Below are 18,352 nucleotides of genomic sequence, written 5' to 3' on the forward strand. Positions count from 1 at the left end.
ATAGTTTAGTTGGGTAATATATGAGGCGTTACAGATTTGTACATATACTAGATTTTTTCTTTTCTTTCTTAACAACTATTAGTTAGGTACATAATTAATACTGACATATGCTCATTTCAACTAATTTAAATATATGTAAATAGAATATCATCATCAATTGAGATTTATTAATTTTGTATGATATATTTTGCGAAATTAAAATTTATTTATTTTTAAAATGTTCTAATAATAAATAAATATAATTTTTTATTGCTATTGAAAGTAATTATCATATATAATTATGAGAGTAAGAAATTCATATATTATCACGTTGCAATGGTGATATTCTACTTTGAACTAAACCGTACATATTACGAATTATAGAATATATACACTTTGTTACATAATTTAGATCTTTCGAATAAAAACTGATATGTTTTTTTTATATATTATTTGAATTATATACATGTTGTATAGCACATATTTCTACCAGTCTATGTAAGAAAAGCCATTTTGTTGTTAATATCCATAGTAGTATCTAGGTTTCAACATATATACGAAATATATTTAATTTTTTAAAAATTATTCATTAATAGAAGCTTCTCTAATAATTATTTACAATTTCGAGTATCCAGTTCATATAATTTTGAGATTTTTTTTTAAATTCTAAAATAACTGTACACACTCTTATACATCATATATATAAATAATATTTAAATATTTAAAATATTTATTATATCATATGTGTATACAAAATAGTGTTAATAAAGTGATACCTTGTCGTTCTTTTCAGTGTTATTTTGTTTCGGTATATTATATGTATATATATTTAAAAATAGCAACAAATAACATTTTTATCTTTATAACCACTTGAATTCCTTTGAGCTTTAAAATTTTGAATTTATTTTTATTGCTAAAACTTAACTTAAAACTAATACTTTCTGTATTTGGCTTTGTTCATTTTCACTGAGTATTAATATAAATAATATATACAAAATATACGAAAATATATACATCTTTTTTAATATTACATCATATAAGAAATATGTATAAATATACATATATCTTTTATGATTTAAAAATAATAATAAAATATCTTTAATTTAAAATATGCGGTATTATACACGATAAAAGTGACTAGTCATATGCTTAGTACGTTTCTTGGTAATACTGATAGTCTAGACGAAAATTAATTTTTGTGTTCTGTTATGGTTTTAATACCGTTGTAAAATATTTTCTCTGTCATTTGAACGAACGCTGAGGGTTATTAAAATAAAAAAACGTTGACATGACAGTTTTACCAGCTCGTACTAAAATTGTTCTTGGTTTTAACTAGTGTTGGGAACAATCGATTGAAATCGACTATCGACTTTTTAGTAATCGACTGTTCCAGTCGTTTACTTTTAGTTACTATTTTCGGTTCTACTAGTTCATTCGACTGATTTTTAATAATGTGGCTGTGTCGTCCTAGCCGCGACCTTGAAAATAGTGTGCAGAATTTATGCGTATAAAGATTTATATGTAATATTTATAGTTTTGTGTTTTTTCGTTGTTTGCTTGTGAATTACTACATATTGTACATTAATATAGCAGCATTTTGGAAAGTTAGTTTTCGAGGGCAAAAAAATAATATATAATAAAAAATAAAATCCAGGATTTTAACAAGTGAATGGGGAAAAAATGCTCAAAATTGTCTATTAGATGTCATCAATAAAAGACTGGAAATTTTAGAAATGAATACGATATGCGGGAAATCCATATTTTTAGATCCTAGATTTAAAAAAGCAGGATTTGGTATTGCAAATAATGGTGAGGAGATACAAAAAGTTATCACAAAAGAGGTATCTTCCATTCTAACTTGAAAAAATTCAAATATAGTTCCACAACTCGAAATTCAAGACACAACTACTGACCAAGAATGTATTGATATATGAAGATATTTTGATAAAAAAATGGCTAGAATGAAAGAAGTAGTTACTCCAAGTACTGCGGCAACATTACAGATTAAGCAGTATTTGGAAATGCCATTTATTGGGCGTTTTAACCCATTGGATTTTTGGCAAGCCTATAAAATGACACTACGTGAATTATATCAGTTACACGTAAAATATTCCTCTATACCTGCAACATCTGTCCTCTCGGATCGAATTTTTTCGAGATCTGGGCAAATAATTAACGATCGAAAAAATCGGCCGACGGGAGAAAAGTTGAACATGATACTATTCCTGAACAGTAATTTAAACATATTTCCGTTCAAAAATAAATAAAACTTTTATTTAAAAAGGGTCTGGTAGTTATTGTACAATTATTTTTGGTTCGTCATGGAATAGATTTTTCAATTAAGTATACGTTTACATTTTATTTAGTATTTATGGTTACTGAACATCTTTAGTTTTTAGGTTTTGTTTAAGTTGTATTGTACTATTTATATTTATTATAATATGTTATTTAAAAATAGTAATTAATATATTAAAACACGATAAAAGATTTGTGGTGTTATTATTCCATTTCTTTTTACAAATCCACAGAACATTCAGTATAAAAGTAATTCTACTTCCTTTAAATTTATTTTATTTATTACATGATAATAGAAATTACTAATTTTGATTTCCTTTTCTTTTTTAAGGTTATCACGTGAATGAATATATATACATCTCTGTTTCGCTTATAGTACCATTGGAGAATATATCCGTCCTTTCCTATCTCACAATTTATACAGACAAGAATTCATACATCTTCGTCTGACATCACGAAAAAAAAAACCAGTCGAACCGCGCATATAGCAAATAGTAATTACTATTTTCAGTCGCTATTTTTTTGACTATCGACTGTTTCGACTGTTTTGCGACTATCGACGGTTTCGACTGTTTTCAGTCGATAGTTCCCAACACTAGTTTAAATCAACTTCATTAATATCTAAAGTTAATATAAAAAATTAAAATTTGAAACGCTTTCTTAAAATTGACAATGTATTTTCTTATTATTGCTAAATATTTACGCCAAATTAAATTATAGTATTTAATATTGACATTTGATAAACTCTTCAATCTTAATTCTTTTGATATAATAAATATTATTTAAACTAAGTTTGTCTCACAGAGGAATGTTTAACAATTAGATATATAAAATGCTTTTCCCAGAAGCACATTTAATGAATATGTTTTATGTATTATATATATCTGTAAAATAGGCCATATAGTAAAGTGGTGTTGACACCGATGACAATATTATTATACTTTAACAACTTCATAAACGATTTTCTAAATTCTTTTGATTCAATATATTTAATCTTAAAATTTAACAATGCGATTACTATGGGGGATTTTCTTTAAATATTTGTTACTACACATGGTAACGGTCAAAAATATTCATATCTAATACGTACATTTATTTAGTGTTGATTATGATCATCGCAGAATACGACTGACAGTTCCTTTTTTCGTTTATCAGGCTCTGCTTCTGTAACAAATATTTTTATTAAAGTTATTTACAAAAATTTCGCATGTTACACATTGATGAGATGTATTGTTAGAAATCCAAATATGAATGCCATTTAATAAGTTTTTTAAAAAATCAAGAGATGGTGCTCTTGGTATAATGATAAATATGTAGTGAGTGTGACAGGTCAATTAAAAAGTCCCCGGCCTGATACATAGATGGTGCTACTATAATTAAATCTATGTGTTTTTAGTTAGCCCTAATACTCAAGAGATGCGTGTATAAATTTGACAGCTGTTGGATCATTAGTTTGTGAATTATAGCATTTTGAGTGAAGAAACTTTTCTTATTGTGAAAAAATGGATAAAAGGAATTTCGCGTGTTGATAAAATATTGCTTTTTGAAGGGAAAAAATACAGTTGAAGAAAAAACTTGGCTTGGTACCGAGTTTCCGGACACTGTCCCAGGAAAATCAACCATCAAGGATTGGTATGCTAATGAGCATCGAATACGGTGAACGCAGTGGACGCCCAAAAGACGTTGTTACCGACAAAAACATTAAAAAAATGCATAAAATGGTTTTGAATGGCCGTAAATTCAAATTGAATGAAATAGCAGACACTCTAAAGATATCAACTGAATGTGTACATCATATCATTCACGAATATTTGGGTATGAGAAAGCTCTGTGCAATATGAGAATGCCGTGCGAGCTCACTTTTGACGAAAAACAACGACGAATTGATGATTCGGAGCAGTGTTTGAAGTTGATCAAGTGTAGTAAACTCGAGATTACCTTGAGAAAGCGACTAGTACATAGCGTTATTGGACCGTTTGAAGGACGAAATCGCCGAAAAACGGCCGCATTTAAAGAAAAAGAAAGTGCTGCTGAAAGACATACACCGTGTCACAAGTCATTGAAAACGATGACAAAAATCCATGAATTAGGTTTCGAATTGCTTCCTCATCCACCAAATTCTCCAGATCTGGCCCCCAGCGACTATTTCCTGTTTTCAGATCCCAAAAGAATGCTCGCTGGAAAGAATCTTTCGTCGAATGAAAAGGTGATCGCCGAAACTGAGGCCTATTTTGAAGCAAAAGGCAAATCGTAGTACAAAATTGGTATCGAAAAGTTGGACGGTTGCTATAATCAGTGTATCACCTTTGAAGGGAATTATGTTGAATAAAAAAAAATTTCTCAAAAAAATGTGTTTTACTATGATAGGCCGAGAAGTTTTTAATTGGCTTGTTATATATTTCGATTGACAAACTCTTTCAATTGGTATTAATTAATTAAAGTACGCCAGTTAGTTCAGGTGTATTACAAGGTCGGCAATTTGCAACCAAAAGTCACTATGAAAAAATTCTTAGCGAGATGGAGGCCGCGTTTGTTATCAGAGGAAAAGAACCGCAACTGTTTGATCTGGTCTGAGGTTGTTTTGGATTTTATTCTTACAATCTTGAATAAACGCTATATAAGTAACTGTGGGTAATACGTGAATACATTATTATGGTGAGTACAGACATGATCGAAGTGAATGGTTCGAGATCTGCGCGAGACAATGCGCGAATATACGGGGAAGATTCTGGTGAGTACAGAGTTGAACGAAGCGAAAGTTCGAGGTCTGCGCGAAGATTCAGTGAAAATCTCTCCATTCACAGTGATCGAAATGAATTCGTGGGCCGTTCGGTTCTTCTCGGAAAGTTTCGGCCTCCAAAAATAATTTGACTGTTTTCATAGTTTGGTTCGGTACCCTGTATTCTTTTGTTTATAACCATACTTTTTACAATGGCATGCCAAAATGAAATATTTTGTGAAACATTTTTCGACGGTACGTGTAGCGTTCTTTTCTTAAAAAGCAATGTTTATTGCTGAAATAATATGTACCGTATAATCGTTTTTAAAAGAGTATCAAATTGTTGTAAGTATGGCTGGTAATATAATAAATAAAGTTATGATAAGGAAGAAAATACGAATAATATTGGAATTCAACTCGTTGGATGTTTAAGGTAGGTATATAACATAAAACTCGTATGTTTATACGGCTTTAGTATTCTATTTATAGATTTGTAAAGAAATTTCAAACATTTACAATTCTGTAACAATTACAAAATGATCCAAAATCATCAGAATATATATTCAGTCCCAAGAAAAAAGAATGTATATGCGTAAATTTAATTATGAGGTAGATATAATAAAACCTTAAATTAAGAATATTACTTTTATTTGGTGGCACAAAATGTATAAATGGAGTCATCAGGCAATTCATCCCTTAATGATAGGGACATAAATTATATAAACAGGTATGAATTTGTATTTACTACATGATGTATTTTGTATATATTTTATTACTATTTTAAATGGCTAAGTATTATGAAAAAATAAAATCTGACAAGTGCAAGATGATTTGGATGGAAGAGCCACAGTCCTTATAAGAGGATATTATGCTAGTATCTTTTCAATCAATCAATCTTTTGAACACATTTGAGACATATCTTGGAAAAAATAAAGAAGTAACACGTTGAAACTAGTACTGTCTAAAGAATAACATAGGTATATGACTCTTTTCTCTAAAACTACTGTGTTTAATGAGTATTACTTTATATTTTAGGTCGAAGATATAGTTCTTTTTGGAAAGAAGCTAAGAAGCGTTTGTTGGGTGTAGTGCGTTTGATGGGTGGTTATTTTTATATGTTGATGTGTTAGTTACATTTTAAAATGTTTGCATTGTTCTATGAATTAAATAAAATTAGTCGGCAAACATAAAATTTTCATGTTGTTAATAATTATTTTATATGAGATTATTATTGAACATATTTTCTCTGATCAGTTGTGAAATACTTTTTTCATATTATTTAAAAAATTTTGTACTATCGAGAGTATCAAGAAATGTAATTCCCTTCAATGAAATATAAGAAAAACAATTCATAATTTCGACACGTTTTTTTGTAATTAGCCTTTGTAAAATAGAAATCAGTGACTCAGTATAATACGTACAGTCATACACAGTCTTTATTAGGGATATATGGATGTACTTGTAGAGGTATATGTAGAAAGCGACATGAATTACATCTAAAGGAAGATACAATACGAAGAGAAGTTTAAACATGATTGTTAAGAAGAAACTTTTGAAAATATTTTTTAATGTAAAGTATCATATACAATAGTTACACGATACATGTATATTTTTAATAACATCCAATAGTCTAGCAAGAATGGTGATAAGTTTTACGATAAGATATTTGTAGTTTTGGAGAATAAATGGAATAACTAAATGAAAGTTATAATATGTAATGATGCTGAATAATTAATTCATATTAAACGTCTATCTTATTGTTTTATTTAGAACAGAATATATAGAATCTAATAGAAATACTTGAAAAATAAATGTTGAGTCAGTTGATAATAAAATTGATGTTGTTAAAGTTGATGAATAAAAGTCAATTGAAAAATTCCAATTGCGGCCAAAAACGCAGATGAAAGAGGTCGATTATTATCTATTTCAATGTTCAATGTTGAATTATGTATCGGAAATTTACCCCAGTTAACTGGATTTTTAACCAATACTTTTATTTAGAAGGTTTAAAATGACTAAAGGAAGATGTTCGAAGGAAACATCTGGAACTTTAGCGACTTTAACGGTGATAGGTTGCTTCTCTAAGACAACGTCTTTGCTAGTAAATCGCCTTTGGATCTATGGGTCGAGTACACGATATTAAATTCTTTCCGAATATTCCTAGATCTGCTTCAAATAGTGGTCCAAAAAGTACAACGCATCTAATGGAGAATATTTTGAAGACGACTGGAGAAGTTTTAGTAAAAATTATTACCATTAGAAAAAAAGTAATTTCCGTTTTTCCTAACTGATATATTTAAAGTCACATATCTCTAGTAATACTTATTCAGCGAAACCATACTACAGCGCATTAAAGATAACATTCTATGCAACATTCTAGATATAAAGGTAGCGTCATTCGCGTTTTGGGAATTGAAATTTTAGTAGGTCATTTTGGTTCTACTTTCCAATTTGAAAATATGTGTTATTAAAAAATTTTTGCTCTTTATGGTCATGAGTGATTAAGTAAATTACAATAATATATGAAGAAGATCGTGGGTGAAGCCTAGGTAATCTTCAGAAACGGTTGAAAAGCTCGCACTGATCTCAAGCAAAGCGATATTAAGTGTTTGGTGGGATTGGAATGGAATTGTTCATTATGGACTGTTCGAACTTGGTCAAACTATTAGTTTAACTCTCTGCTATTAACTATTAATGCGATTGAAGCAAGAAATTTAAAAATGATCAGAATTATCGAATAGAACAGGCGTTTAAGGCGTTATGATCAAGGTAAATAACTTTACAAAATTCTAGAGTGTCGGAATTATGGTTTTATCAGAAGAGGCCATCGATCAAAATGGCACATATATCATTGATTAATGTTTTAAATTAACGTGAATAAATTAGAAATATGTGATATATAAAAGCTGAGATAAAATGTTGGACATTAATGTAAAATACGTGTACACTTTTTATTCGAAAAGGACAGTAAAAACTTTTTTAAAACAAAAGAATCTTACACCTCCATACTGCCTGAAGCACCTCAACAACGCTATCCCAGCTCCCACATTTCGACCGTTAACCATAACACATTTTACTCTTTTTTTAAGGCGGTAAAACAACTTTGGGGATAATCCATTTTCAGCTCGTCCCCAATAAAAATAAAAACAAACTTAACAATGACCTTTTTCATCAGATTCAAAAGTATTTTTAATTCAAATTCCATGCCAATTTTACTCCACTACTAAATCTAGTTTAAGTTTTGCGCAGATTAAATGGAAATTTAGTGTTATTCCTATTAAGAATTCGTAATTTTTTTAAAATATATTTTAAAGTTTCCTTTTTACCAACGAGGGTTTATCTGGATTGGACTTACAGTTTAACGTGGGCTCCGAACCACGGACCTCGGCATTAAGCCTACCGACCGGGCAGTGGCTAACTTAGAGACCATCTTAGAAGACATCCGGTCTTACCTAGCCTGGCCACTGGCGCGACTTGGATGGTTATTCCTTGTCGGATTTTCGACTGTTGTCTAAAGACACGTACAATTACAGTCACAAACATAAGCTACATCCATGCCCCAGTAGGATTCGAACCTATCGTGACTATCGCAACGGTAGGAGGACCGTCCTGTTGCCTTAACCACTTCGCCAATGAAGCTGGCATAAAAAGTATTTATTTCTATGAATATATACTATGTTTAAAATATATTTTAAAACGTGATTCACCAACTTCTCGCTTAACTTCTATGTTTTGTTTTATTTTTTGATTTTACACGATTATTTTGGTTCTTGCTAACTAAACAAGACGAAGAAAACCGAAGTGTACCCGTTTGGTCGTATCGGTAGGGCTTCAGCATTCCGCTGAATCGGTGAGCTATGGTGACGGTGATGCAATTACTAATGGGCACCCGTTTCACATAATTATTGACGAGGAGATTGTGAAGTAAAATAAAAATTAACGAAAATAAATCTGTGCATGTGCAGTTCATATATAATCAGACCACCCAAGCACCAATAACAAAAAATAATACTATAATTCCATATAGCAACAACGCTGAGTATCTAGGAATTAATTTTGATGCAAAAATTCGCAAACAATTATCAGTGCATAATAAATTTCTATTATACAAGTATTGAAACCTATATGGACATACGGAATTCAATTATGGGGATGTTCTGCGAAAAGTAATATAAATATAATATAAGTTTTCTAGAATAATGTCCTAAGAAGTGTTGTAGGTGCACCCATATACTGTAGCACTGATTACTTAGACCGATACCTTCATATACTGTCACTCAGAAAGTCAAGAGAATCGCAAGAAGACATGAGAACAGACTGCATTCTCATGTCAATATCAAATTAATACAACTCTTGGATAACACTAGAACAGAACACGGAAGAGCAAAAGAACGATTGAAAACAATAAAATCATTTGATCTTGTGTATGTGTGTTAATACATAAACATTATTACACCTAGATTATCACAAATAAATATAGATATCCTAAATATATTCCTAGATTTAATTATTGTAAAAAATTAAATAAATAAAAAAACGGATATGTATGTTGTTTAATTACTGTCCGTAATTCATTGTAGACCTCAACATTTATAGTAATCTTTAGAAAAATGCATTAAGTGCTGTAAAAGGCTTGAATTCATTCATGAATAAATCGATATATAATATGTTCAACATATTTCAATTAGTCCTATTTTACACCGATTTTATTCACCAAACACTCTATTTTTTTCTTAATCTCGAAGATCAAATTCAAGTCATTTCGTATTCGTCATTTTCAGTTTAATTCGTAGAAAAGTTTTTTTTTATTATTTAATTAATATATTGTTACTAGCCGTTTCCGTCTAACCTATAATTTGTCTTTATGCTAACTTAAATCTAGGTATATAACTAGGAGGACCTATCGGCCCTAACTCAGTCTCTAGTGAAATAATGTTTATACATGTCACTGCTGAATTTCTTAATATATGCACCTCACTACATAACACTACACAGGATCAGATGGTTTGATTCTTTTGAGTCTGTGTCCTATTCTGGTGGTATCCAAAAGTTACAATATTTCATTATTCGTATGAAAATGGAGTATTTCCTCATGTTCCCTTGCAATCTCTTGATTTCTTGACTGACTGTGGGTATCTGAAGGTCTCGATGTAGGTAATCAATCCTATAGTATTTGGGTGCACCCACAATACCTCTCAGGACTTTGTTCTGAAAAATTTGTGTTTTATTTATGTTACTCTTTGCAGAAAATCGCCATAATTGAACTCCGTATGTCCATATAGGTTTCAATATTTCCTTATATAATAGCAATTTATTATGTACTGATAATTGTGATTTTCTTGCAATTAGCCAGTATATTTTCCTATATTTCAATTCCAGTTCTTTTCTTTTCTTCTTTATATGTTCCTTCCAGCGAAGGTTTGCATCAAGATTCATTCCGAGATATTTAGCATTGTTGCTATATGGAATGATAGTGTTATTTAATGTTATTGGTGCTTGTACGGTCTGTTTATAGGTGAACAGCGCATGTACAGATTTACTTTCATTAATTCTTATTTTCCAAGCTTGTGTCCAATTATTTATATTGTTACTTGCCTGTTGTAATTTTCGTGAGGCTTCTTTACTATTGTCTCCGACAACAATATATCAGGAAATGTAGCCATCGTGATATTTTCCATTTGTTGTATATCACAAATGTAAAGTAGATAAAGCATTGGTCTCAGTACATTTCCTTGTGGTACACCTGCTTTAGCTTCTTTTATTGTAGAGTAAGTTTCTTCTTGTTTGACTCTAAACATTCTGGTTGTAATGTATGATTTTAATAGTTCGATGTGTTGTTTTTGGTAGCATTTTCTGTAGTTTATGAACAAGGCCTTCATGCGAAACCTTATCGAAGGTTTGTGCTACATCTAAGAATACAGCTGAGCATACTTTATGACTTTCGTAGGCTTTTTCAATAACATCTGTTATTTTGTGGACCTGGTCAATTGTTGAGTGCTTGTTAATAAACCCAAACTGGTGTGTTGGTATTAGGTTTTTTCTCTCTATGACGTAGAAAAGTGCTGCTAAAAGTTATTTATTGACTATTGTTGAAATAATCCAGGTGAATCTAGTTCTGCGAATTTGGTCATTTTGCGACAAAATTATTTTCAATTAGAAACTTAATATGCTATTTTAATCTTATTTTAAAATTGAAATTAAGTTTAAAAAACGTTTTAGTGCCTAATTATTTTCAGTAAAACCTATTATATTATTTAACAATATTACCTGAAAGAGCAGTGTTATAAATAATAGTCTAGTAAAAGTAAAAGAATGACTATACAAATGCATCAGACATCGTACTTTGTGTGAAATATATAAGATGTCCTAGTATGAAAGAAGCAAATTGAAAATCTTGTTCGTAAACAAGTTGCACGCAGACAAAACGTACGACATTTGACATTTCCTCTATATATCTTATTCGAATTGAACAATACATTGAATAATAGACCTGTGCAATAAATCACGAACAGAAATTTCCAACATCATTTATTCTTAGAATGAAATTAGGTTATACCTCGCAATATATTTGTCCTATTTCCATTTTTGGAAAAGTTATCTGAGAAAATTATGATGGTGAATCATAAATTCAAACTTATTTAGTGTATATTGTTTTCTCGATCTCAGTATCTTTAAAATATATTGTGCTTGAAATATGTTAACAATACATCTGTCGTCTGAGAAAAATGTTAGAAGTTCAATAATAAAGAGCAGTATTTTCAAACTTTATATATTAGGTTGTTATTAATGTTGTATGTTGTCTTTTATGTCATGGTATTACAATAATGTTTTATCAGCATCAGTTATCTATTCTTATTTAGTGATTTATACTATAGAATAGCATTTACGTCTGAAATAAATTTCAAGCAGTTTTTATTTTAACTTAATATAAGTATTTTGAATTCAACAAATTCTCAATCTGTCGTCTATCATGATCGTTAAATATTTCATTATTGAAATCCTCTCCAGTTCATTAGATATTATCTTTGAATATTTTTTCTAGTGTCCCTTACAATTATAGTTAAATTACAAATTTTTCCTTTACTTGCATTAATTTTTTTGCATTCTTTTATATATTTTTTTAAAATTATTTTCACCTAAATAGCACTCTACAACTTTGATTCTATTTTTTCTATTTCTATAGTTGTATAATTCAATACTTTGTCTTTTATACTGTAATTTTCCATTTTCTTTGCCATAACATTAGAAGGTATATTTATTAGTCTGAACTCATTTGCTGTCACAACATGGATGTTTTAATGGAATGAGACATATTCATTAGATGATAATATCCAAAAACCTTGCATATGTCATATTAGTGATGTTTTTTTCTTTACGTATTCATATTTAATATATTTGTTCTGTGTCTTTTAATAATTTTTTTCAGTTTTTTACATATTTATCACGTGGACTGAAAGTCCCTGGTCTAACAAATAGATGGCACTAGTTTTAGTGCATTTACAGCTTTTTCAGTTAGTACTAATCTTTAAAAGAAAGCTGTTAAAATTTCATGATATTCTACTCATAAGTTTGGCAGTTATTGCGCGAGCTATTAAGAGTGTCACTACTTTTATTATTTTCAAAACAAAAATAATAATATAATTTTGTGTCATATACACAAAATTAAATTACGAACAAAACAAATCTAATTTGTTACTCGTACCGACTTCAAACTGATCAGTTGGTAATAGTTAAAATAATATTGTAAATAGTTAAATAGCTTTAGGTAGGTATTAAGTTAAATTGTGTGTATATCTTAAAATATAAAATACGTGTAGTAGATAGGCTAAATAAGGTTTTTGTTTATTTTTATTTAGTTAGTACAATGATTATTATATACATATTTTATTTTTAAACGTTGTTTTTTGCGTTAAAAATCTAAATTTGATTATTTTTTACTTTTCGTTCTTAATTTATTTTTTGAAGTCGCTTCAATTAAAAAATTTAAAATTAAAAAGTTCAATTAAATTTTTTGCTACGTTTATTTATTTTGCTTAGTGTTTCAACAATCTGCTCAGTGCGGAATAAGTATTTCTTATGATAATTATTGTGTACATGACATATATAACATAACTTCAGTAAGTGATTTCCGTGTAGAAGCTATCTTATCGTTATATTTACATCATTTTGCATACTTTCATTTACTGTGTACTATTAGCACGATACTTTGTTCCAACAGGTAATGCATAATTTTCAAATGTAACGTATCATTGTTGTTTAATAGTGATAGTGGTATGAACAATTTTAATTTCATTGTTAATTAAAATTTTGTTATTTAATTTGTTCCATAATCATAACCCTAGAGGTTTCTGATACTTAGTAAGGCATGGTTAGCCATTAGAATAGCGGGTAGGTACTCTGTCACGATCTCGATGGGAGATGGACCTTCTTCAGGTATGTGACCGAGCTCTACGCCAGCCTTGATTCCATGTCCCAACCTAGATCTTTATTCTAGCAAATAACTTACTCTTTAAATCTCAAAGAAGCGATATCGCATCAGATGGTTCAGCGGATTCTGGTGGATCGGTCTGTACACCAGCGCAAGAGCTACGTGATGGTGTTGCTGCTCCAACTCGTTCCATTGGAATAGATTCGCCAGGAGTTCCTGTAAAGAATACGTTTCTTTACAACAACAGTGCTTCATATGAGATAAACTATGCAATACTACACAACACTAAATAATTTAAGATAGAATGCAAGGTTAGGGAAATCCATTATGTCTAGTAAGACTTATTCAATAAAGCCATACTATAGGGAGTTTAAAAAGTAATAATTTTAGGTATGAAGTTATCGTCATTTCTTGTCATTGAGCTTAATAAATGGACAGTTTAGAAGTTCATTTTCGTCATATTTTTCTTTTTAACTTTTGAAAGGGGAAAATGCAACCCAGGATGTTATGTGATATTTATGGTGATGCATTTTTAGGTGAATGCCACTGTTAGAATTGGTTTACTCCCTTTCGTTTCAGGAATTTCGATGTTAAAGATGAATATTGCCCTGGCAATTGTTGAAAGCGTTTATGAAATTCTGAATAATGTCGAGGTAGATCGACATATTTCATCTCGCAACGTCATACTAACTAAATATAATACGTTAAGTAAATATTGACCATGATATATTCTTGAGTTATCTATCTATATATTAGCGACTTAGCGAAAATTTTACCTTTCTTTATGAAGAATGCGGGAGTACTGAGAAGCTTGAAACTTAGCACGGTTAAAGCTTATACGGAGGAAGAATTTTTAGGCCTAAATTTTTTATATAATAAGTAAATTCCAATACAACGAAATACGCCCAAATCAAGCAATCATTAGATTATTGATACAAAATATATAAATAAAGCGAGCGGGTAGCCGTGCGGGCTAAGAGTTTAGCTAAAACTATAATTTTATAAAAGATAGTGTTCGTTAAAATTAAATGAGTGTCTGAAATCGTTAAATAATGCGACTATAAATAAATAAATTAAACAAATATTTTATCCAACGCTTTATGCAACGTGCTGCCAACTCCAATTCTAGTATGGTAGATTATTCGTAGTTTCTAAATTAAACTTCTACATAAATGAACGGACGCGTAATTTTTAAAATCAAAATCTGGCAACGCTGTAAGATAAATCCTTAAAATAAATGTAAATTTTAAGGAACTAGACGATGTTAAAATGGAAAGTGAATGGTTAAAACATTATTAAACAAAGTTGTTTAATTTTAAGCAGTGTTATTTAAGATTTTGTGTTACTTTCCATTATTCCCGTATTGTTGGTATTATTAAAGAGTTATGGCAGGTTTGGTTAAAAAATTATTAGGAATTGTATGGTCATGTAAACTTATATTTTACATTTTGCTTTATCGGAAGGTATATTATAGCTGTGAAAGAAAAACTCGACATATGTAAAAATTTCATCCGAACATACGTTAACAAAATTCGAGAATAACAAGAATCGTCTGTTTTCTTTGCTTACAAGATATTTAGATATTCGAAATCAGCTATTGATTTAATTTGATGACGAAAAAGAAAAAAGAAAAAATGTTCTTGCTTAAGGACTGTTATTAATTGAGATGGCTCTGGAGACATAATATATCATTATACTAGAGGTAATTCTAAAGGTTCTTAAGATTTTTCTGTAAATTTTAGTGGTATTAACTTCTGATTAATTTCAGGTTTCGTTAGTAAATACATTTCTGAACAAAGCACTATCCGAATATTGCAGGTAATATACACGTTAATTTGTGCATCAAAAATAAAAATGAATGTTTCATAGAATTCTAATTCCTCATTTGTTGGCGGGTTGTTAGTTTCCACGTGAGACATAAGTCATATTAAAAAGTAATAGATAAATGAAAGAGATAAATAAAAAAGCAAGGAATACTGCTATTTTATTTAAAAATTTAGGTAAAGAAATTATTTTTTAATCAGCCTGGTGCATTTATTGTTTTTTGTAATATATATTTTAGGTCAGAAATATGGATAAAAGATAAACATTATATGAATACATAAATGAAGTAATGAAAATATGCAGGATTTAAAATGAAACTAACTACATAATTTGAATAAATGGAATACATAGGACAAATAGAAGAAACTATGAATTATTAACAGTTCATTTATAAATATTTTAAAGAATTGATAAATATTAAAACTATATGACATTTTATTCTCTGAACCATGTATCAGTTATTTTGATCATTTACTTTATAGACCCAAGTTGTGCAAAATCAATAGTTAATTTTTAATTTTAAAGACATTCCTTTAATATACATTTCCAAATTGTAAAAAATAATTTACTTAATTGTGTTCGTTATTGTTTTAATATACATACTAAAGTCAAATATTCTCTGTTTTAATATAGAAACTTATATTTCTTCATTTACTATTCCATACTTATGTTTATAATATAAAAATAAAGATAGATCATGTATATATTTGATGCTCTAAAATTGTTAGTGTTCCGAAAATAATATTCCTTATGATACTTCGTTATAATGTTCAGTGACGTAGTAATTTACACTTATTTAACACTTTTTTAATTATTGAGTTAGCGGAAATTATATTTAAATAAATGCAAATACCAAAAATTTATCACCATTTTGCCATGAAGTTGGGATGAAAAAATGAAAGTTGTAGAAATTTTTATTGATGAAAGTATTTTTATTAATATTATTGCTAGTATTCCAATTTTTGTCAATAAATGCTTTCTTAAAGTGAAAAAATTGATCATATTACACGCAAGCACCTAACATAAAAATGTAAAGTAACGTAATAACAAATATATTTATTTATATGCACAAATATTCTATATATCTTATAGTAGAATTTGTCTATTTATTAACAACGAAAGTTATTCAGCGATAAATGTCAAAGTTTGGAAACTCCTATCAAGTAATTTATAAGTTAATTTTAATAATAAATTAACATTGATTACGGTTTATATGGGATTTAAACTTTATACTTCCTGATATTTTATCAGGTTTAATTACAATATTTATAAATCTTACGGCTTAGTATTTTAGAGTAAATTTCCTCGTACTTAATGTATCAACTAAATACTTAATTATAGCTATTTAATTTGCCTGTAGAGAAAGTTAGATAACATGAAATACTCTCAGATTACTGTTAACCAATTAGAGTCGAGTCGTGTTTTAGACTAGTTTTATTGTTTGTTTTGCTAACAAACTAACTGTATTCGCCTATTTTGCTAAATATCTACTTACCTCTAGTTGAAATAGATGATGTAGCATAGGAGGTTGATGGTTGAGCATTGTATTTCTTGTAGGCGGCGCTGTTCATTGTTAATTTTCGAACATTCTTATCAGGGTGGAATACGATGATGTATACTTTTGGTGAGTATAAGCAGACTAGAGCAACGGTAGCATTCATACTGGTGGCTACACAGAGTGTTGTTGTTTGGGTCTGCAAAAAAATATGTTGCGAGATAAATATAAGGAAATAAAAATTATAGGTATATAACTATAGGTATTTAACTATTAATAGGTGTACGAGGGTAGTCTGATAGGTACTTAGTCTACACAAGAAAAACGCAAATTTTGAAAAGTGGCGATTTATTTCTCAACATAGTCTCCTTTTAGCTCGATACAATTGACCTATCGATGCTCCATCTTCTTTAATCCGTCTGAAAAATATGTTTTCTCCAGGTCTCCAAAGTGGGCCTCGCTAGCGATGATGATTTTGTCTTTAGACTCAAGTTTCTGCCCGGGGAGTGACTTTTTCTATTTCGGAAACAAAAAGATGTCCCACGGGGCCAAATCTGGAGAATACAGTGGATGGAGAAGTAGATCGTAGTTCATTTCGACTAATTTGGCCGTGGAGATGTGACCGAGTGCGTTGTCATGGTGGAAGAGCATTTTTTTCCTCGCTAAGTGATGCCATTTTTTCTGCAATTTGGTATAGTACAGCCCTGTGATCGTTTCTTCTCAAGGTAATTGATGTAGATCATGCCTTGTAGCTGCAAGAAAACGGAGGCCATAACCAGTTCGGACGATAGGACAATCTTCGCCTTCTTCGGAGCAGGTTCACCTGGTGAAATCCACTGTTTCGACTATTTCTTGGTCTCAGGTGGATCCGTGTTTCGTCGACGGTCACGAAACGACGCAGAAACTCTTCCGGATTGTGACTAAACAGCGTTAAACACTATTCTGAAGCGGTTTCAAGGATGCACTTGTTGTCCGGAGTGACCAACCGTGACACCCGTCTCGCCGACATCTTTCTCATGCCCAAAATTTCATGCAGAATATGACCCACTGCCTCAACTATTTCGTGCATCTTCAATAATCGGGCTGCCAATTCGAGATCCTAGATTTTTGCTATGTTATCCTCCATGGTAGCCATTTTCGGGGCACCTGGGCTTGGCTCATCAAAAACCGAAGTGGGACTACATTGAAACCCGTTAAACCAATTTTTGGCGGTCGCGATCGAAAGAGAAGAGTTAACTTATAGAGCATCAAAGCACACTTTGATTTCGCTGCGCGATTTCTCTTTCAAAAATAAGAATTGAATTATCGACTGATATTGCTATTTTTTTAAATCTGCGGACACGCCCGCTTTCACACGCGGTCAAAACAGAACTATGAGTTCAATTCGGTTGAAATTTTGTCAGTAGCCGTCTACGAGAATGTAAGCGTACTACACGATAGTAAATTTCTCTTGTGATAGTGGTGCCATCGGGCGGTGAGGCTTAACACTTATCGGGCTGCCCTCGTTTGTGCACATTTAATATACTAAAAATACTATTGGAAAAGTGTGTATATCGGTTCTATCGGTCATGTTAACCTCTTGTGTTTCCTACTGTTTTACGTGGACGTCAAA

At 30.3% G+C, this 18,352-nt stretch overlaps 1 protein-coding gene across 1 annotated transcript in view; it reads right to left on the reverse strand.

Moving 5' to 3' along the window:
- Positions 1-3,300: 3,300 nt before the first annotated feature.
- LOC143197308 (metabotropic glutamate receptor) overlaps positions 3,301-18,352 on the reverse strand; it is a 202,723-nt gene continuing 187,671 nt past the window's right edge. Inside the window, exons 9-11 of the mRNA XM_076405665.1 lie at positions 16,741-16,939; positions 13,500-13,637; positions 3,301-3,438 (exon numbers count right to left, since the gene is read on the reverse strand). Coding sequence (XP_076261780.1) covers positions 13,510-13,637; positions 16,741-16,939 — 327 coding nt within the window. The 3' untranslated portion in view covers positions 3,301-3,438; positions 13,500-13,509. The remainder of the gene's footprint in view (positions 3,439-13,499; positions 13,638-16,740; positions 16,940-18,352) is intronic.

Source organism: Rhynchophorus ferrugineus, unplaced genomic scaffold, assembly GCF_030347505.1.
Source record: "Rhynchophorus ferrugineus isolate W39M unplaced genomic scaffold, kcgeb_rfMv2 rfM5, whole genome shotgun sequence".
Lineage (NCBI taxonomy): Eukaryota > Metazoa > Arthropoda > Insecta > Coleoptera > Curculionidae > Rhynchophorus > Rhynchophorus ferrugineus.